This window comes from Neltuma alba, unplaced genomic scaffold, assembly GCF_004799145.2.
Source record: "Neltuma alba isolate B1F8T4 unplaced genomic scaffold, ASM479914v2 tig00011715_pilon, whole genome shotgun sequence".
NCBI classification, from domain to species: Eukaryota; Viridiplantae; Streptophyta; class Magnoliopsida; order Fabales; family Fabaceae; genus Neltuma; species Neltuma alba.
This window is the reverse complement of record NW_021636347.1, coordinates 1843-23486: the sequence shown is the minus strand read 5'-3', so window position 1 is coordinate 23486 and position 21644 is coordinate 1843. Positions and strand designations below refer to the sequence as shown.

At 36.3% G+C, this 21644-nt stretch overlaps 2 protein-coding genes across 2 annotated transcripts; both read left to right on the top strand.

Annotated features, from left to right (window-relative positions):
• The first annotated feature begins 471 nt into the window (after positions 1 to 471).
• Positions 472 to 2938, top strand: LOC114717196 (LEAF RUST 10 DISEASE-RESISTANCE LOCUS RECEPTOR-LIKE PROTEIN KINASE-like 1.2). Its single transcript, XM_028902296.1, has 6 exons — positions 472 to 613; positions 722 to 805; positions 922 to 1028; positions 1782 to 1896; positions 2108 to 2491; positions 2595 to 2938. The coding sequence occupies exons 1-6, from the start codon at positions 472 to 474 to the stop codon at positions 2936 to 2938; spliced, it is 1176 nt and encodes a 391-aa protein (XP_028758129.1).
• A 3027-nt stretch (positions 2939 to 5965) lies between these two features.
• LOC114717195 (rust resistance kinase Lr10-like) lies at positions 5966 to 9800 on the top strand. The gene is made up of 3 exons (XM_028902295.1): positions 5966 to 6704; positions 8130 to 8162; positions 8466 to 9800. Exons 1-3 carry the CDS (start codon positions 5966 to 5968, stop codon positions 9581 to 9583), a joined length of 1890 nt encoding a protein of 629 aa, XP_028758128.1. The 3' UTR covers positions 9584 to 9800.
• The last annotated feature ends 11844 nt before the right edge of the window (positions 9801 to 21644 follow it).

The following is a 21644-nucleotide window of genomic DNA, read 5'->3' as shown; positions in this document are numbered from 1 at the left end:
TATGTTGTATGACTTTTGGCCTTATATAATAAACGATGGATTGAATTCAAAATCAACCAATACGAAGTGCCATCTCTTTGGGGCAAACGAGATTCCCGTGCTCTTCAATTCAAAGCATGCATGGCTCTCATGGCTTCTAAGTCTTCCCCACTCGTTTTCCAAGTCAACTTTCCCTCTTGCATGAATCACTTCAAGTACGTGATATATTACCAACACCCTGAAATCACAATCTCCAGAAAACACTTGTCTCGTCTTCTTCTTGTTAGTTTTCTTGATTTGAAATTCTGGCATGGCTTCTTCAGTTCCTGTGTTTCTTTCCGTCTTCTTTCTTCACCTGGTTCATGTTTTCTCATCGGGGTATATTAATAGAATCCATGGAAACTGTTCTAGCTCGTTTGAGTGCGGAGAACTTGGGACATTCCAGTTCCCTTTCACCAAGCCAGAACTTTAAGACTGGGTTTATCACAGTTCATGGCTGTGATGATCCAAGTTCAAACAATTATTGATCTGGACAAGAATAACGGAAGGAAGAAGCTGCGGCTTCTAAACGTCTCCCAGAAGAACATCATCACAGTCTCGGACGAAGATCTAGACAAGATTCTGAAATCCAAAGGTTATTGTCAGGTTTTCGACACAAACCCAAGTACCCAAGTCTTCTTCCGCCGAACTCAGCTTTGGTCTCTTTTGAGATCCTAAATCATGGGAATTTGATCAAATGCAGTCACTGTGACCATGTGCATCGTCCCGCTGGTTTTTCCAAACATGTCTGTTCTGACTTTGATGTCTACTGGGAAGACTCATCCAGGCATAAACCTAACAATAATATTCAGGCACCACTTGGTTCTTTCCCCGGTTGTTCATTTCTTCATCTTCCAAGTAAAGACATTTCTAATACTAATGACCATCTGTCCTTCTTAATAGTCAAATTGTTATCCAAGTACGATTGTCTCATGATTGTGATAAGTGTCACAACCACTTGGGAGGCCAGTGTCTTCTTGATGCCAACGACAAGTTTTACTGCAAATATGGTAAGAGCTTTGTGCTTACAAACACACACGCGGACACATACTAAATTTTTATATATAAAAGTAGTATATATACATCATAATTGTTGTTTAGCTGACTTCAAATGGTGTCTTGTCTTAACTTGAGCTGCAGAGAACACAAGGAAGAACTACAAGCTGGGATTTGGGCTTGGGATAGGACGTGATGTGCACGCATATTTTTTTATTTGCCCATGCATTTTAACGATTTAGTTTATCATACTTTACTGATATGTCAAATTTTCCATCCTTCTCAAATCTGGATCAGTAAAGAATTTAATAGAAACAGAGAAATTGAGACCCTTATTCACTTTTACAAGTGATGCTGATTTTGAATTTATTGTGCAAAAACAAGTTGAATTTGAACGTGTCCTGAAATGAACTAATTCCAATCTTTACTGGAAGAAGATTCACAAATAATTAGTATTTTCAAAACCTTTCATGTATATGCTATTAGAATTTTTATGTTCTACACTCCAGCCTTTAGTTACACACTTTTACGTTGACTATTGAAAATCCTCAGATGACGAGGCAACAAGGTTATCTCAATATATTTTTGTCAGGTCCATTACAATGGATTATCTGCGGGATTATTTGTTATTTTTTGTGTTTATAGTTATTCTGATAATTTGTCAGCTACGCCAAAGACATTACAAACAAAAAAAATTCCATCTTCAAACATCCAAATGCAATCAGCAAATAATAATAAAAGCAATCCTTTCACAAATGCAAACTCAGAAAGTTACAGAGCCTACTTGGGTCCTCTTCTCTTACGCCGAACTTGAGAAAGCCACAAATAACTTTGATCATTCAAGAGAACTTGGAACTAGAGGTTTTGACATTGTTTGCCATGGTAATTATTTCCTCACACTTCCTTTTTATTATTGTTCTGTTTCTGATAAAAAGGGTTCTTCAGAGTGATGTTTTGCCTAAGAGAGAAAGGAACTTGGTAAGAAGAGAGATCTAAAACCCTATATGGAGTCTCCTTTGACGGCTTCTATTTGAATTGGTCCAGTAACTTCATCCCTTGTTCATAATGAACTTATGTTTTAACACCATAATAGAGCAGTTCATAAATGAAGTCAAGATTCTGACTCACCTATGCCATCGCAACCCTGTGTCTCTTTATGGTTGTTCTTCATGTCACTGTCACGAACTTCTTCTTGTCTACGAATACATTCCAAATGGCACTGTTTACTGTCATCTTCATGGTGTGCTAGCCAATCGTGGTCTCCTGCCATGGCTTATAAGAATCAAAATAGCCATAGAAACTGCCACTGCTTTGGCTTACCTTCATGCTTCAGACATTATCCATTGTGATGTCAAAACCAACAACATCCTCCTAGAAAATAACTTTTGTGTTAAGGTTGTAGATTTTGGTCTTTCAAGGTTGTTTCCCAATGCTGTCACGCATGTTTCCACTGCTTCACAAGGGAAACCCAGGTTATGTCGATCCAGAATATCACCAGTGTTACTAGCTTACTAGCCAAAGTGACGTGTATAGTTTTGGGGTTGTGCTTATTGAACTAATTTCATCTTTACTTCCTGCAGATATTATGTGGGATAAAGGTGAGATAAACTTGGCAAATATTGTGGGGAAGAAGATTCAAGAGGGTGCATTTGGGGAGCTAGTTCATCCTTTGCTAAGATTTGAGTCAGATAGCGAGGTTAGGAGGATGATACTTACAGTGGCAGAGTTGGCTTTTCAGTGTTTACAGAGGGACAAAGACTTGAAACCTTCTATGGATGAGGTTTTGAACTTTTTAAAGAGAATTGAGAGAGGAAATGAGAAGATTGATCACGTAGATGACGTAGATATTCATGACGCTATTGGGATTCCACACAGTAGTTATGCTGCACATTCTTCATCACCATACCATCTTGCCAGATTGTGATGAAATTGGATTGTTGAGAAACACAAAATCATTGCCTTCATCTAAAATTGTGACTCATAATGAGTCTAGCGTAGTTCATGTGACCGCCTAATAATCACTTTTTGTAGTTAAATTGAAGAATAACTTATATCAATGATTAAAGAACAAAACCGAACAATCCAACTAGTTGAACCATCAATCAGACTCGATAACAACTCGGTTTGGATCAAAAAATTGCTTATTTAGTTGAGCTGGATTAATCGTAATTGAACTATTATTAAGCTGGAACAAGGACTTGGACTGGAAACTTGAACAACTTTTAGAAAAATGAATGATTTTTTAGCCTGACTGAAAAAATACTGAAAAATTAAAAAATTATGTGAAAAATAAAAAAATGACCCCCTCAAATATTCTAATATATTTTTAGACTATTTATAAGTATATAGTATTATTTCATTGAAAATTTTATATATTATGGTATTAAAACCATAAGCCGCTGGCCTTTTTACTTTGATATTTGGTCTAGCTTTTGAAACAATATTTTGAATTTAATGAATTAATAATTTTTAATATTATTGAATATTTTAAACATACATAAATTTAAATATATAAGGTTTTAGTGCATTTTCAATTATTTATGAGTAATTTTAGATTATTTAATAATTTGATATTTTTCATATATATTAATTATATGTCTATAATATTATTTTTAATTAATTATTGTATCATCAGTCTGACTAGATGGTTTGATCGATCTAATCGATTGAATCATAACCAGCTGATCTTTTCAGTTTGACTTTCGTTTTAACTTTTAAAACATTGATTAATATATCGTACATGATAGCAATATTAAATATTGGGAAGGAAGTATGCATACATATGTAAAATACTTGTTGATTAATTATATTTTAAATGTATTACAATGCGTTTATTTATTTATTCTTTATGTAAGCGATGAATATAAGGGAGAATAAAAAGGTAAAAGGCAAAAGACAATGAGGCAAATATCTAAGACCCCGTGTTACAGGGCCTAGCCTACCGTTGTATGAAAAAATAGTGTACAGAAAGGACAAAAAAAGAAAGGACAAAAGGAATTGTTACGAACAGGGACATTAGTCCTCAAAGATAAAAGAGAATATAAAAAATATATATATTTCCCCAAACTAAACACGATTATGCTCTAAGAATTTTATAAGTTTGAAATTAATAAATCTTAAATAAGAAATTTTTATAAAATTATGTTATGATTTATAAGTTTAGTATTATTAAAATTTATTAAAGTATTGTTGTCAAACCTGATTTGAAGTTTAACAATTTTAAATTTTTTTTTGTGTGGGATTCTTTCATAAATATATTTTCTATAGTGCTAAAATAGAACATCAATTAGTATAACGGGGCGGGCTTTATGAAACCCATGCCCAGTTGACAGAAGCTCTTGGATGTGATCTGATCATCTGAACACGCTGGCCCTCTTGTGCTTAGGGATCAAGTTGTGCTTGTTGCTAGATGAATTTTCTTTCTTCTTCTCAAGTGTACCAAAAGAAGTTATTTGTTCTGACCATACCTTTCTTTCCCCTTGTCCTTCTCAGTTCTCATTTCATCTTCTTTCATCCTATACATATTGCATAAATATTGAGTAACATATAAAAATGAGTGGCTATAAACCTAACATAGTTGCCCAATTGCAAAGAAACGATGTGCCAAACCATCAACATCTATTTAACAGTAGTGCTGGATTTATGAAACCTGGCCCTTATATAAGTGGGCTTTAGCCGGGACCCGAGTTTTTAGCCTTTTTAAATTTTTTTTATTTTTTATATCTTTTGATTTGTTTAAAAGCAATACAATAAACCTCATCACATTCAATTTTTCAATCATTAATATTAGTAAAACAAAATGTTAAATTGTTATCTAGATTTTCGAAACTAAACGAAATCAAGCAATTGTCCTAAACATTATACAAATTACAAACTAAACACTGAATGGTAGCGCCATCATCAATATGATTTTTATCACTATCTTCGATATCAATAATATTTGATTTTGCTTTACTATAAATAAGCTCTTCTTTAGTGACAAAAATATCAAGGTTTTCTTCTTCAAATAAAATTTGCTTTCAAGTTTTGTGGTCTAGTTATTATTTTATTTTAATTTGGAATACATTAAAGTTGAACCTCATAAATTTTTAATTCAAGTTATAAAATCACAAATCACATAAGTGTAAAAATATTCTCTCATCCAACATGTGTATAGTTTAAAGTATTGATACATATATAATATAAATCAAATAATTATTTAATGTTTAAATTAACTCATTTTTTAAAGTTCAATCGAACAAATCATTATTTAAAACCAAATAAATTAAACTATTTTATGAAATTTAACCAGATATTTAAAATATTATTAACAATGTAAATAAAAAATCATATTAACATCATATAAATAATTTAAAAAAAAAAAAAAAGGCCTAAACTGGCCGCACTGGCCCTTTTAGGCCCGTTTTAAATTTGAGAGGTGAAATCACAAGTCTGGCTCTCATAATTTTGGGGATTTAAATGGCTTGGCCAACAAGGTGGCCTTGTTTTCTGGTTCTATTTGACAGCAAAAGGGTTTGGATCTGTTTTGGATGGGCCATCTGGGTTTATTCTCAAACGTATTCACACTTGGGCTGTTTTAGTCCCCGAATAAGAAGAAAATTCGTTTTGGGGACTGTGACAGACAGAAGTTTCACTCTCTTTGCGGTTCATTGGAATGCTGAACAAGTCACAGAACTAGAAAACAAAATCATAGACCTTGAACATTGACTTAACAAATGCATGTGAGAACCTTTTAAGTTGGAAAATCGGTGATACTTAAACAAGATGGTACGTGTCGCTTTATTATTATTGTTTTTTTTTTTTGGCAAGCCCCTTTCATGGAGTCTTTGCCAGTCATGTTCCAAGTCAACTGCGCATGAAGCAGTTCGAGTAGGCGATGTATAAATGGCAAGACAGTTGAATCATAATTTAGAGAGACTCAGGATTTCATAGTTTAATTTCTTGCTTGAGGATGGCTTCAGTTTATGTGTTTCGTTTCGTCCAGTTTTTTCACTTTGTACTTGTTCTTTCAGCTGTGTATGGAAATGGGAAGCATGACGATGAGTGTCCTCCATCGTTTGATTGTGGAAATCTTGGGAGCCTCCACTTCCCTTTCACCAAGCATGAACAGAAGCACTGTGGCCTCTTCGCAGTACGTGGCTGTGATGGTCCATCTCTGAATAAAACGATTCAACTGCAGAAGAATGGAAGACCATTACCGCTTACTAATGTTGTTCAGCAGGAGAAACTCATCATCACAGTTTTTGACCCAGATCGTCATAGAACCTGCGATGTAGCTTCCAACAGTAACATGCTTCTTCCTCAAAATTCTCCCTTGGCTTCCTTTCGTTTCAAACACAACGTCGCAAGCCTGTTCAGATGCAGACACTACCCTCACATTAGACCCCCTCCTGGTTTCATCAATCATGCCTGTCCTGACTTCGATGTCTTTTGTCACGACTTATCACCACACACGCCTCCTCCTGGTCCTCCTAATCTTGACCAGATGCAAACCTATTTACCTGATTGCTCCGTTCTTCCCCTTCCTTGTAAGAACCTGACTTATGCCTCAGATTTTTCATCATTCTTTTGCGGTGAAGTAGATATTGAAGTGCACGCATCTGGTGATTGTGATGAGTGTTACAACCACAAGGGAGGCCAATGTCAAGTTGATGACCACAATACCTTCTACTGCGACGTGGGCCCCATAGGTATGCGTATATGTTTGTGTGTATATATATGTTTTGGGTGTACCATTCAGGATGACCTTATCTTTTTTTTGAGACGCACACTCCCATACACACACACACACATGTATATAATCACTTAATTGTTAAATGGATACGATGAATAACTAATTTATTAGCTTGATGGTCAATAAATGCAGTAAATATCCTGAAACAGGGACTTTTTACATCAACTCATTCATGTTTAGAATTTGCTAAAATGTGTTACCAATTGCTATAAGTAGGTAAAGTGAATAGATACATAAGTATTGTAAATAATAGCCAATGAAGCATAGGATATCTGTGTAAGGCCCATCAGCAGCATCATAACATCAAAGTTTTTGTGGAAGATGAATCCGAGCGTTTGAAATCTACAGCCTGTGAAGTTTTCCACAATCTTACAGCTCCTACTCCCAAGTCTCCTTTTGAAATCCAACCCAATTTACTCCTGTTCCCATGCGACCGCGAGCTCCCCCTCATGACCCCCGATGCCTGTCCTGACTATGATCATTATTATGACATGCCACAAATATATCACCCAGAATGCTCCACTCTTCGCCTTCCTTGTACTGACACGACCCATTCCAAGGAACTCTGGTTCTCATGTGGTGAACTAGATATTAAAGTGCGAACATTTGATGATTGTGATAAGTGTCACAACCACAAGGGAGGCCAATGTCTAGTTGATTACAACAATAACTTCTACTGCCACATAGGCCACATAGGCCACACGCATACTCATACTCCAGCATCATCCCTTTTATATACTTTTCGGTGCGGGGTCTCTCCACTAACCTAATGATCCATTTCCCTCCACTTTGTTCAAACGATGTCGTTGAGAGATGGGAGGCGCGGAGTGAAGCTTAAATTTGAGGAGCAATACATTGAGGACTGTGAAGCTCCTCACATCCTCAGTGTTCTTTTAATTTTACTTTATTTCAGGATCAAAAAAATTTTTTTTTGGTCTCTTTGTGCTGAAATTGTGAAATGGGAACAACGTTACAATGGTGGATGATGCAAAATGAATTTTAGGCCTCTAATAATGCAGGTAAACAAATATATCTTAACTAATTTACTTAAAAATAATGGATGTGAAATGGATTTTAGGCCTATCATAATTAATTTTAATTTAATTAATAATGTTTTTATTTTTATTTGTTAAAATAAAATAGACCTTAGTTAAATTAATTTAGCATCGTCCTAGGTTCCTCCGCTAAGCTTCATTCCATGCCTCCTGTCTCTCAACGACGTCGTTTGAACGAAGTGGAGGGAAATGGATCATTAACTTATGGAGACACCCAGCGCCGCTTTTATATATGCTTCTTTTCTGCTGCTTGTTTAATTTTCTGTTTATCATTCATTTATGTGTTTTTATTCTATAATGTACTAACTCGTATTTTATTTTGCTAGGAAACCGGAAGTCGTTGGTCATACCTGCTACAGGTGATGCGTTGAATTTAATTAATTAACCTTTATTACTATCGGGTCCAACTCCAAACATTAGCCCTGAGTACGTGTAACTATTCTCGTGATGAAAAACACACGTTGTAAAAGCCATGATGAGATTAACATTTGATATTAATTGAGAGTGAGAGAGACCTTAAATTAAGGAAGATTTTCATATATGTTGAATATAGTTGAAAGACTCCTTGCGAAAACAATAGGATAGCTAATCAGTACTTGTGTTACTAAGTAATGTTCTGACATTTTGCATGATCTCACATCCTGTAATTTTATTGATCGCAGTTGTTGCAGCTACAATACTAGGAGTTTTTGTACTTACAATGTATTGGCTTAAAAGTACATTATTTCTTGATAAGATCACTACATTCTGGAAGAACAAATCGAAAACTCATCCAGAGTTTGAGGCTTTATTTATGAAGAGCCATGGATCACTTGCCACAAAAAGATATAGCTACTCGGAGATAAAAAAAATGACCAGCTGTTTCAAAGAAAACTTAGGGCAAGGAGGCTATGGAACTGTGTTCAAAGGGCAGTTACATGACCAATGTCCAGTTGCAGTGAAGGTTTTGAATGAAACAAAAGGTAATGGAGAGGAATTCATTAATGAGGTAGCAAGTATAAGCAAGACTTCCCATGTCAACATTGTCACACTTTTAGGATTTTGTTTTGAAGGGTCAAAGAAGGCACTTGTTTATGAGTTTATGGCTAATGGATCATTAGAGAAGTTCATCTTTGAAAATAAAGAAAACCTGCTTGATGTTAATCTCCAGTTGAGTTGTGAAATATTGCACCAAATTGCAGTGGGTGTTGCACGAGGATTAGAGTATTTGCATAGAGGATGTAACACTCGGATATTACATTTTGACATAAAACCTCATAACATTTTGTTGGATGAAAACTTTTGTCCAAAAATCTCAGATTTCGGACTAGCCAAAATATGCCCAAGAAATGAGAGTTTTATATCCATGACGGGCGCTAGAGGAACCATAGGATATATTGCTCCTGAGGTAATTTCTAGAAATTTTGGTGTAGTCTCTCATAAGTCAGATGTTTATAGTTTTGGGATGATGATTCTTGAAATGGTTGGAGGAAGAAGGAATGTCAACATCAATGTTGATAATAGTAGTGAAATATATTTTCCTCATTGGATTTACAAGCATCTAGAATTGAATGAAGAGCTTGCACTAAGGAGCATTAGAAATGAAAGTGACACAGAGAGCATAAGACAGATGGTGATAACCAGCTTATGGTGCATACAAACTAACCCTTTAGATCGTCCAGTGATGAGTAAAGTGGTGGAGATGCTTGAAGGCAGAGTTGAGACCTTGCAAATTCCACCAAAGCCTTACTTATCATCTCCTTCAACATCACCACGCTCTTCGTCTTCCTTAACTCACTGACTCTATAATTTTTATGCTATGGGGCATTTTCATTAAGTCATGATTACTCAAAAGCCTATATGTTTTTGTTTCTGTGCGTGCTTTTTTTTTTTTCTTATAGGACTCTGCTAATGCACTAAATTTTGCCATGTATAGACAACAAGAACATTGTAATGCTAGTGGACTTGTATTGTGGCCTTTTTTGTCTATATTGTTAATTTATATCATTCCTTGGTAATGTTTTTATGAATGCTTGTTAGTTTATGATAAGATCTCTACTATTAGGCTTTTTCATTAATGCTTGAGACTCTGTCTGGGGCTCATATGTTTCTATTTCTGTGCATGCTTCTTATTTGATTGCATGAGTGTCAAAAAAAGTGATGAATTGTGGATGTCAAAGCTAACCAACTATATTGTATTTGATTTAACATTTGCTTTCATCAAATACCATACTTTTTTGTGGTTTTGAACATGAAGCCAAATACAACAAGTTAAACTTTGATTATTGACGTACAAAGATAAAAGTTGGCTATGACTTGTGCTTGAGTTGTAAAATCTATAAGACCGAAAGAATACATTTCACATCTAATTTGATTGTGTCTATTAAGAGAGCCACCCTAGTGTGTTTTAACCTAAGATTATAAGATGAAGCTCAAAATACCTATTAACATGAATGAGGAAGAATCTTGGAAACACTGATGAGGTCTCTAGGAAAATTTAGAACATGCCAATGATTTTTACAAGCAAAAAGTGATTTTGGTGGACAGATAGGTCCCTAAAAAAAAAAGCATTGCCCATTGATTAATTATAATTTTCTAACATCTTAAAAATAAACAGTTTTGCAATGTTACATATTTAATTTATTGTTTCATGGTTCCATACTTGATAAGCATTCCATACAATTATGACTATTTTGGCAGCATGAAGCATAACTAGCTCAAACAAAATTTAATTTCCTTATCAACAATTTTTTTATCCATAACGATCTTAAGTTTGCCCCTTTCTAAGAGTTTTAACTAGTTTTCGCCTTTAATTTCCAAGTTAACACTCATTGCAATAAAGTCCTCCATTAGTTTTAGCCCCCGCTTATGTTCTGTTAGTGACTAATAGTCATGGTATGGAGAGCCTTGATTAGGTTAGAATTCACAGAGTGTAACTTTTTGAAATATGGTCCTTCACTAGCACACAAACACAGAAAAACCTTCCAACAATTAGACATTGAAGTCTGAAGGAAAAAGAAGTATTATCCAAGACAAGTCTGAAGGAAAAAGAAGTATTATCCAAGAGAGCAATGTCACCCCATGTTTCCATGTTGTTCATTCTGAACTGAACCTTCTGCTCTTTTTCCAAAATGTTGTGGGTTCTTAGAAACCGAACTTCTAAGCTTGCAAGTGCAAAACTCATTGTGTGAACCCTTTTACTGTGTAGTGTCTATGGATTGTGGTCTTTTCAGCTGATTCTTTTGGAGTTAGAGAGAGGTGTGCAAGCACAACTTCTATACCAAACTCACTAGTTCCACTTCTAATGGCGATATCTTTTCCATCCATTGGCCGACTTGACAAAGCCATAAAGAAAGAACAGAACTTACATCTTGAATTTAATTGTTTGAACGGCATGCAGCTTTGAAAATATGAGATTTTTGGAGGGTCTAGGATTCAACATGACAACCTGAAAAGTTTGCCTTGTCTTCTTTGCTGGAATAATCAAGATAACTTTCAACAAGCCTTATTGCGTACCTATTTTCTTTTAGGTTTCCTTCACAAAGTCTTGCTTGGTAATTTACCAACGCAACCTGCCATCAAACAGTTCAAATGGGAACTGCAGATTAGATACCGCTATCAAAAGAGGCTCTCGTCAGAGACCTTTATTGTTTTGCTCAAAAGTTACTTAATTATGGCTCTGGTTTTTGATTATTTTTTTCCTCTTGATTTCTCACCTTTTACTTCTTTCAGTTGGGTATGGAAATGCCAGGCATGTTGAGTAACTTGGGAGCCTCCAGTTCCCTTTCACTAAGCCAAAATTGCTGGACTGTGGCTTAATGGTGGTTCATAATTGTGATGCTTCAAGTAAAACAATTTAACTAGAGAGGAATGGATCAAGATCATTCTTGCAGCTTAACGGTGTCTTTCTGCAGCAAAATATGATTGCAGTTTTTGACTAGGATCTACATAATGGTTTGCAATCCAATGGCTCTTGTGAAGCCTTCAACAACAATATCCCAATTCCAGCAAGCTCTTCTTTGATTTCTTTTGATATTAAATACAACATAAGCCTGTTTAAATGCAACCACAAACTCAATCTCAGTGCCCCCACTGGTTTTATTAAACATCGTTATGTAAACTTCGATATCTATCAACACAGCCTGATCCTTGATCTTCAGCTTGACCGAAAAAGCCATTTCATAGCATGTTCAACTGCTCCCTAAAAAAGACCTGCCTGATAGCACAGACCCTCAAACGTTCTTATATGCCCAAATGGTTCTGGAGGTACGATTATCTGATGCTTGTGAATAGTGTCACAACAGAGGAGGCCAGTGTCAACTTGATGAAAACAATAACTTCTACTGCGCCAGAGGAGGCAAATTCTTTCAAAATTATAATTTTTTTAATGTTGGTTTGAGACAAATACTACCTCCAGTCCTTAATATAAGACCTCATTTGACTTTTATTTTGGTCCTACATATAATCCCTCAATCTATTTTATTTCTCATTTTTGTACATTTTTTCCTAAGTTAGTCCTTCTCATAATGGTAGTTGTAGCCAATACACTTGATTAGTAAGGATATTTTAAGAAAGACAATACCTATTTATTATAAATAAGTAACTTAACTTATTTCCTTAATCTTCTCAAATTAGTCAACTAGCTCTTATAATTAGGACCGGAGGTAGTATGTAACTTCCTAATTTATGTCTTTAATTTACTGTTAAGCACTTTTGGCTTCCAAGATCAAGTGATCTTTCTTGCTATCTACAGCAAAACTTCACCTTTCTTGCAACCTCCGTCACATGTTTCATATCCTCAAAATCGTATGTTAGAAAATGGAGTTTTTTTTTTGGTTGCTTTTATTGTTTTCGTTAAACACAATTAGATTTCATATCAAATAAGTTTGCAATGTTTTATGCGTATCCGATTGAGTTTGATTTATGCCAATACATTTCTTATCGTTGTGACTTCATTTCCTAAGATATATAGATGACACCATATTTCTGGTCCGTATAAAGAAGACAGACTTTTTCCCCCCTTGTGATTATAGAACTATATCAAACATTATTTCTCAATTTTTCTGAGATAAAGATCGAATCCTTTTCTGAAGGGTAACTAATTATTTTAATGTTAACTTTGGCTTAATTCTTCCTTGATTGCAGAGCGTAAGGGAAAAATTTTCAAGGTGATACTTGGAGTAGGTAATTTATGTAGTCATTTAATACATTTCATGCTTATAACGATGCTTATAACTTTCAAACTTAAAACTTACATCCATCCCTTTCGATTTTCATCTTCTTTTTGGCTATTTAGGAGGTGTTTGGATAAATCCAAATCATAGTTTGGAAAATAGTTTCTGAGAAATTAGTAATTTTAAGAGTTTGGATAGTTATTATCATAAGCATTTTTTATGTACAAATGACCAAAAAGTACATAAATTAATATGATAATTACATAAAAGATAGATTGTAATTTATAATTTCATTTGAAGTAATAAATTTGTTAATAATTTTTTTGCCAATATAGAAAATGAAATATAAAAAATATAATTAATCAATTATTAGTATGTGTATATATATTTATAAAATATAAGATTAAAAATTTTTTTACCTACGGAAAAACATATTTTACTTAAAGATTACAAATATGAAATTCCATGATTTTTTTTACAAAATTGAATAAACACACATTAAAACAATTTATTATTTATTAAAATAATTAATAATTTGAAGGGTGAGGAGCTAGCGAGGAGATAAAACTAGTATTTTATTTCAATTTGAAGGGCATTTTTGTTCAAATACCATTGCATCTATTTTGACATCCATAATAATTACTCTAGCAACCAGCTGTTTAGCCCCAAGAGCAAATTTTTTTTGTTTTTTCCAAAACCATGGTTTGTGAGATTGAAATTGCGGTTTTGGTTCAAACCATAGTTTAGCAAAAAAATGAGGTGTTTGGATATTTTTGAGTCCAAATCATAGTTTGGGTTTTAAAAGTACTTTTTGAACAATTGTCAAACACTTGCTTAATTTCCATCAATTTACTACTTTTAGATAACAATTCACAACAACGATTTTTTTCCCAACTCATAAAACAAGTAGCCTACTTAATCCGTTTACCACTTATAAACATAGTCAAAAACGAGTCCTTACGGAAACAATAGGATAGCTAATCAATATTCATGTTACTTATTAAGTCATAAAATTTTGCATAATCTCACCTCTTCTAAATCTTATTGATCACAACTTCTGTAGTTGCAATACTAGGAGCTTTTGTTCTTATAATCTACTAGTTCAGAAGGACTTTATTTTAGAAAAACAAATCTAAAGCTCATCAAGATTTTGAAGCCTTTCTAAAGAGCCAAAGATCATTTGCCACAAAAAGATATAGCTACTTGAAGATAAAGAAAATCGCCAATTGTTTCAAAGAAAAATTAGGATAAGGAGGCTAGGGAACTGTGTGACAACCGCTCTTTCAAAACCATTTTAGATTAAATCCAACAATTTATTTGAATGATTAACCATGATAGAAAAGAAGAAACCTTAAAATTTTAAAATCGCTATCACGGTTAAAAGAAATAAACTTATATTACGAGCCACATCAATCGTTCACTTGGGCCTTGGACTTTCAAAGTCCAGAAATATCATTCAACCGTTAGCCCAAACCAAACTTAAACTTTAAACACACGAACTGATAAAACATTTTAATATAAGTCATAGAGCCCATTAGTCAAAAGTCAACACTTTCAAAGGAGCGTTACACGTAGAGTCTAAAACGTCTCGGGCTTCCTCACGGCCCTATCATACCAGATAGTAGTAATTAAGAGTATTATTTTACAACATGATAGTAGATGAGCCCTATGTGGCAATATATAACAAGTCAGCACATAGAACAAAAGCAGGGAGGCTATACAAGCTAATCAGCACACTATGCCTCCGGAGCCTTCCCTGATGGGCCACCACCTGAACTATCGCCTGAAAATGTTAAACCACGGGGTGAGACAAACGCCTCAGTAACCAACTCTCCAACTCATCATACATACTAACACGTGCTCGTGAGGTGTCAAGTGGGACAGTTATTAATTCTCGAGAACTATAGATATAAATTTCAATCATCCAAACCCTCACTATGGGGGCCAACACACAAGCCACATAAGTCTATCCCTCACTCTGGGGGATTAATCAAACATATGGGCCTATCCCTCACTTTGGGGGACGAATAAGAAGCCACAAGGCCTATCCCTCACTATGGGGGACGAAAGAAGAAGCCAACCAATGTGCACCAATGGCGGCCTTACCACGTGGTAGGATAGGACTCAATCCAAAATCCAAATAACAACCAATCATTCACAATATAATAAAAATGCCTCAATCTTTTCTCAGTATAATCCATAAGATATAAATCATATATCTTTTCCAAACTTCTCAATCACAATTCCAAAAATCCCACAAGACAATTTTCATAGCTCAAAAGATATAACATATCTACTCAAGTTCCAAATATCAAATATTATTCTAAAAATAGCAAAATACTCACAAACAACATATCAGCACATATAACAAGTGGAAAGTGGTTACCTCTCGCCAAAGCAATACTAAGGATTACCACAAGGTCAACCCTTTGCTCAACCAATAATTAATCTACACAATTAATATAACCACATATTAATATAAACTAATTAATTAATTAATTAAACTTCTCTATATTATTTAAATTTTTACTCTAAATTCCCGCAACTCTCATAACCCAAAAATTATTAAGTATTTTAGCAACAACTTAAAATTTCTAACAACCCCAAATTATTTATTTACCACCTCCAAATTATTTACCTTAATAAAAAGGATTTTCAACAATTTCCAAATATAAAATTATTATATTATAAACTCTAAAAATCCTCATTTAAGTTTAAACTTCAAAATCAAACTATCAAAAATTCAATAATACTTCAAATATTTATAAATAAATAATCTAATCAAAACTTTAATGGTATAACTACCATATACATATATATATATATTCATAAATAATAAACTTTTTAGCTACAATAATTATTTAACCTCCAGTCACCCAATAAATAAAACTAAACCGATTAAAACCTCAATAATATATCAAACAATCCAAATAAATTATTTAACTAAAATTTAATCGGTAAAAATATGGTATATCTCATACATAACAGATTTTCCACTAAATAAATTAATTTTAAATACTAAAACTAGCAAATAGAGAAATCTAAACCGATTAAAATTAACAACTTATTTACTTCTAAATTTCTATAGTCATCTTTTGTCAAAACTCAATACTTATATCATATATAAGTCTCAAAATTTTCTCCAATCATGATAGTAATAACGTAAATAGGAAGCTTAAAATATACATGAAATATTTATAAAGAAGTTTGATGAAAAGAGATAATTTTATGTACCTAAAATATCTTCAAAGCTTGCCCTCTGCTTCACCGGTATGATTCTCTCGCTCACACACACTTCCTCTCTCTCTCTCCCTCTCTCTTGCTCCTTCTTGCACCTGCCGTGGAGGGGGAAATGGGTTGTGGGGGGTATTTAACACCCCCACACAATTATTGGGGGAGGGGTTTTTGTCAAACCCACACCCCACATTTCCACGCCCCCTCCCCCAAATTCCACGCCCTCTCCAACTTTCCACCGAAAATCGGTGGAAAGTTGGACTTTTTTTTTTTTTTTTTTTTTTAGGATATTACAATTCTCCCCACCTAAGAAGAATTTTGTCCCCAAAATTCAAACAACCACACACAAGAAATAAAAACAAAAGTAACTCAAAGTGCTTACTAAGAAAACAGGTAAGGGTACTCGTAACGCATCCGTTCCTCTGTCTCCCAAGTAGCATCACCAGGACTCATGCCCTTCCAAAAGACTTTAACAAGACGGATAGTTTTGTTCCTTAATTGTTTATCCTTAACGTCCAAAATCCGCTCTGGTTCTGCTGGATAAGTCAAATTATCTCGCAATTCCACCTCTTCAGGCTCAATAACATGAGACGGATCGGGATGATACTTTTTCAACTGTGACACGTGGAACACGTCGTGTAAACTGGAAAGATGTGGCGGCAGCGCAATTCGATATGCAACAGGTCCAATCCGCTCCAAAATCTCATAAGGACCCATAAATCGGGGTGTAAGCTTCTTGGCTTTGATGGATCTACCAACACCAGTGACAGGTGAAACCTTCAGAAATACATGATCACCCACTTCAAATTCTAAAGGTCTCCTTCGACGATCCGCATAACTCTTCTGTCGACTTTGGGCCATCAACAACTTCTGCTTGATCAGCTCAATCTTTCTGGTTGTGATGTCCACTAAATCTGGGCCAATAATTGTTCTTTCACTTAATTCAGTCCAACAAAGTGGAGATCTACACTTCCTCCCGTACAAAGCTTCATATGGTGCCATCTGAATGCTAGCGTGATAGCTGTTGTTATAGGCAAACTCAGCTAATGACAAGTGAGTGTCCCAACTACCCTTTAGCTCTATAGCGCAAGCCCTCAACATGTCCTCGAGAGTCTGAATCGTCCTCTCAGTCTGTCCATCAGTCTGAGGATGATAAGCAGTACTAAACTTGAGCTTGGTGCCCATGGCTTCATGTAATGACTGCCAGAAGTTCGATGTAAACCTTGGGTCCCTATCTGAAATGATAGACTCCGGCACTCCATGAAGTCGAACAATCTCATCTATATACAGCTTTGTCAATCGTTCTAAAGAGTAAGTACTCTTGATAGGCAGGAAGTGCGCTGACTTAGTCAATCTATCTACAATTACCCATATCGCATCATAGCCAGCCGGGGTTCTTGGCATACCAGTAATGAAATCCATGGAAATACTATCCCATTTCCATTGGGGAATATCAAGATTCTTTAATAGTCCTGGAGGTCTCTGATGTTCTATCTTGACCTTTTGACATGTCAGACACTTCATTACAAAATCCGTGACATCCCTCTTCATTTTTGGCCACCAGTAGTTCTTTTTCAGGTCTTGGTACATCTTGGTTATCCCTGGGTGTATCGTGTAATTACTTCGATGCGCCTCTTCTAGAATAGTCCTTTTGATTTCCTCATTATTAGGGACACAAATCCTCTTCTTGTACCTCAGGATTCCTTCTTCACCAATTTCATAATCAGGCACACCATGGGTCTCCACTTCCTCTCGGATGCTAGTAACCGGTCATCCTCCATCTGTGCAGCCTTCAAGTCTCGAAAGAACTCATAATCACCCAAAATTGATTGTAGAGTGGCTGGAGCCTCATGCACCACTTGGAGATCTCTCAATCTCTCTAAGCAGTAGTGTTCCTCCAAACTCATGTGAAACACATGCACCGTTTTCCTACTCAAAGCGTCTGCAACCACATTGGCTTTACCTGGATGATACTTAAGCTCAAAGTCATAGTCCTTGATGAATTCCATCCACCGACGTTGTCTATTATTCAGTTCCTTCTGATCTATTAAATACTTCAAGCTCTTGTGATCGCTGAAGACTTCAAACTGTGATCCATATAAGTAGTGCCTCCAGATCTTCAATGCAAAAACCACCGCCGCTAATTCCAGGTCATGTGTAGGATAATTTTCCTCATGTGGCCTTAATTGCCTAGATGCATAGGCAACCACCTTTCCTTCCTGCATCAGGACACACCCTAAACCCTTAAGTGAAGCATCAGTGTAAAGGGTGTACGGTTTACTAGGATCTGGAATAGTCAACACTGGAGCCGTGGTCAACTTAGCCTTCAGTTCTTGGAAAGCCGCCTCACACTTTTCACTCCAGATAAACGGTTGGTCTTTCTTGGTCAACTTAGTTAGAGGCATGGCGATCTGAGAAAATCCCTTGATGAATCTTCGGTAATACCCAGCTAAGCCCACAAAACTTCGTACCTCCGTCACAGATTTCGGTGTTTCCCATTTCAATACGGCATCGACCTTGCTAGGATCAACAGCTACTCCCTCGGCAGATACTACATGGCCTAAGAACTTCACTTCTCTAAGCCAGAACTCGCACTTGCTTAACTTAGCATATAACTGATGATCCCTCAATATTCGCAATGCAATGTAAAGATGCTCTCGGTGTTCTTCCTCATTCTTAGAGTATATCAGGATATCATCTATAAACACCACAATAAACTTGTCCAAGTACGGCCTAAAGATCCGGTTCATATAGTCCATAAACACCGCTGGAGCATTCGTCAAACCAAAAGGCATTACTAGAAACTCGTAATGTCCGTATCTGGTACGAAAGGCCGTCTTCGGGATGTCCTCTGCTCTAACTCTTAATTGATGATATCCCGACCTTAAGTCAATCTTGGAAAACACTGCTGACCCCATTAATTGATCTAGCAAATCATCAATCCTAGGCAAAGGATATTTGTTCTTGATAGTCACTTTGTTCAACTGCCTGTAATCTATACACAATCTCAAGCTCCCATCCTTCTTTCTCACAAACAGTACTGGTGATCCCCACGGTGAGACACTTGGTCTAATAAATCCTTTTTCAAGTAACTCTTCGATTTGCTTTTTCAGCTCTGCCAATTCAGAAGGTGACATTCTGTACGGTGCTTTAGAAATTGGAGCTGTCCCTGGTACTAGCTCAATGGAGAATTCAACTTCCCTTTCAGGAGGTAAACCGGATATTTCCTCAGGAAATACCTCAGGAAACTCCTTTACTACCTCGATTTGGTCTATACCAACTTCTTTATCCGTACTAACGGAAAAGAAAACAGCATACGCCTGACAACCCTTCTGAATACACTTAGTTGCTTGAGTAGCAGACAACCACAAACGACCATTAATAGCCTCAACTATCGTAGTGCACAAAGGAAGAGTTACTATCTTCCTTTTGCAATCCAAATGGCATTATTTGCTGATAGCCAATCCATACCAATAATCACGTCAATACCCTTGAGGGGTAGACAAATCAAATCAATCACAGACTCACGATTCTCAAATTTAAGCACAAGACTTAAACATGCCTGTGTGGTTAACACAGTGGCTCCCGCTGGAGTTGACACTTTCAACATGTAAGACAAATCATGCATTGGAAATTTAAACTTTTGAGCACATTCCGCAGCAATAAAAGAATGAGTGGCACCAGAATCAAACAACACAGGTATATCATGTCCTTGAAGAGAGACAGTACCTCTAATCAGATTAGGAGACATACCAGCTTCCTCTCTAGTCAAAGCAAAAACTCTCCCTGGCACCGTGGATCTGAAACTAGGAGTTTGCTGCTGCATCTCTGGACAGTTGCGAGCTATATGTCCAAACTTATGGCATCTGTAGCATTCCCAACACTGTCCTGGGTGATTTCTCCCACATCTCATGCAAGGACCACTAACACTTGGTGTGGATCTGGCAGGCTCATGGTGGACACTCCGATCTCCCCCTATACGGCTCCCCTGAGGCTGTCTCCTTTGCATAAAGCCTCCACGGGCTGAATTCTTCTGATTCTGGCTCTTGCCTCTGCTTGAGTTACCCTGAGCCCCCATAACTGTAGTTATTCTTTTTATTGATTCCTCCCATTGGCCTCATAAACCAGAGAATCTGCCCTGATTATCCCGACGTCGGCTCTCCTCTACCTCTCGGGTTCTGCGAGCTGTCATCCTGAGTTTCGTGCAGGCATCCTCGAAACTCTTAAACTCATATAAGGCCATTTGCTGCTTCAACTCTGGCCTCGCCCGTTCTATCAATTGTCGGGCCATCCATTCTGGTTATCATTCTGCTGCAGTAGGTAACATGCTTGGAGAGGTCAATATACTTGGCAATAAACTCATCCTCATGCATGTTCTCTTGTCGAAGAGCATAAAAAGCTGTTTCTTTTTCTTGTCTCATGGCTGGGGAAAGTAGTGATCAAAGAACATCTGTTTGAATTCGTTCCAAGTAATCCCCGAGTCATCTATGCCGCTTACGCTCCTCCACCACCTCTTAGCTCGATCCCTCAGTAAAACTACCGCTGCTTGTACCTTTTGGTAGGTATTACAGCCACAAGCTTTAAATATTGTCTCCATGTCATCGATCCAAGCCTCAGCTTTGTCAGGATCCATACCCCCATCAAACGTCTTTGGGTGATGCCGCTCTATGTCCTTCCATACGCTTTTAAGGTTCACCGCTTCCTTTTCCTGGTCGCCTTTGTGAACTACTCTCTTCTCTGGTTCCTTCAATAGAACCCCTGTGGGTGACAGAATTTCCCACAGACGGTCCAGGAAGCCCACTCCCTTCAAACTCTTCCACAGCTTTCTTGACTCTCAAATCTTCCTCCATCTTCCTTACTCTCTCATCTACCACCGTAACTACCACTTCCCTTAACTGTTGCAGTAAAGTCTCCTGGTTAAACTGCAGAGGATTCGGTGGTTGATTAGGTGGGTTTGTGGATTCATCTCCACCCTGATCAGTTTGTCGGGATCGTGTCCGTACCATCCTCCCCACCTAAGGATGGAACCCACCAAAAGAAACACAAAGTAAGGACAAACACAGACACAAAGTAACAGGGAAGGTTATGTGAGATTATTATATATTGCCACTAAATGCAATGTAATGCAACTCATTCACAGAATCTTTAGCTCTGATACCAAATTGTGACAACCGTCTTTCAAAACCATTTTAGATTAAATCCAACAATTTATTTGAATGATTAACCATGATAGAAAAGAAGAAACCTTAAAATTTTAAAATCGCTATCATGGTTAAAAGAAATAAACTTATATTACGAGCCACATCAATCGTTCACTTGGGCCTTGGACTTTCAAAGTCCAGAAATATCATTCAACCATTAGCCCAAACCAAACTTATACTTTCAAACACACGAACTGATAAAATCATTTTAATATAAGTCATAGAGCCCATTAGTCAAAAGTCAACACTTTCA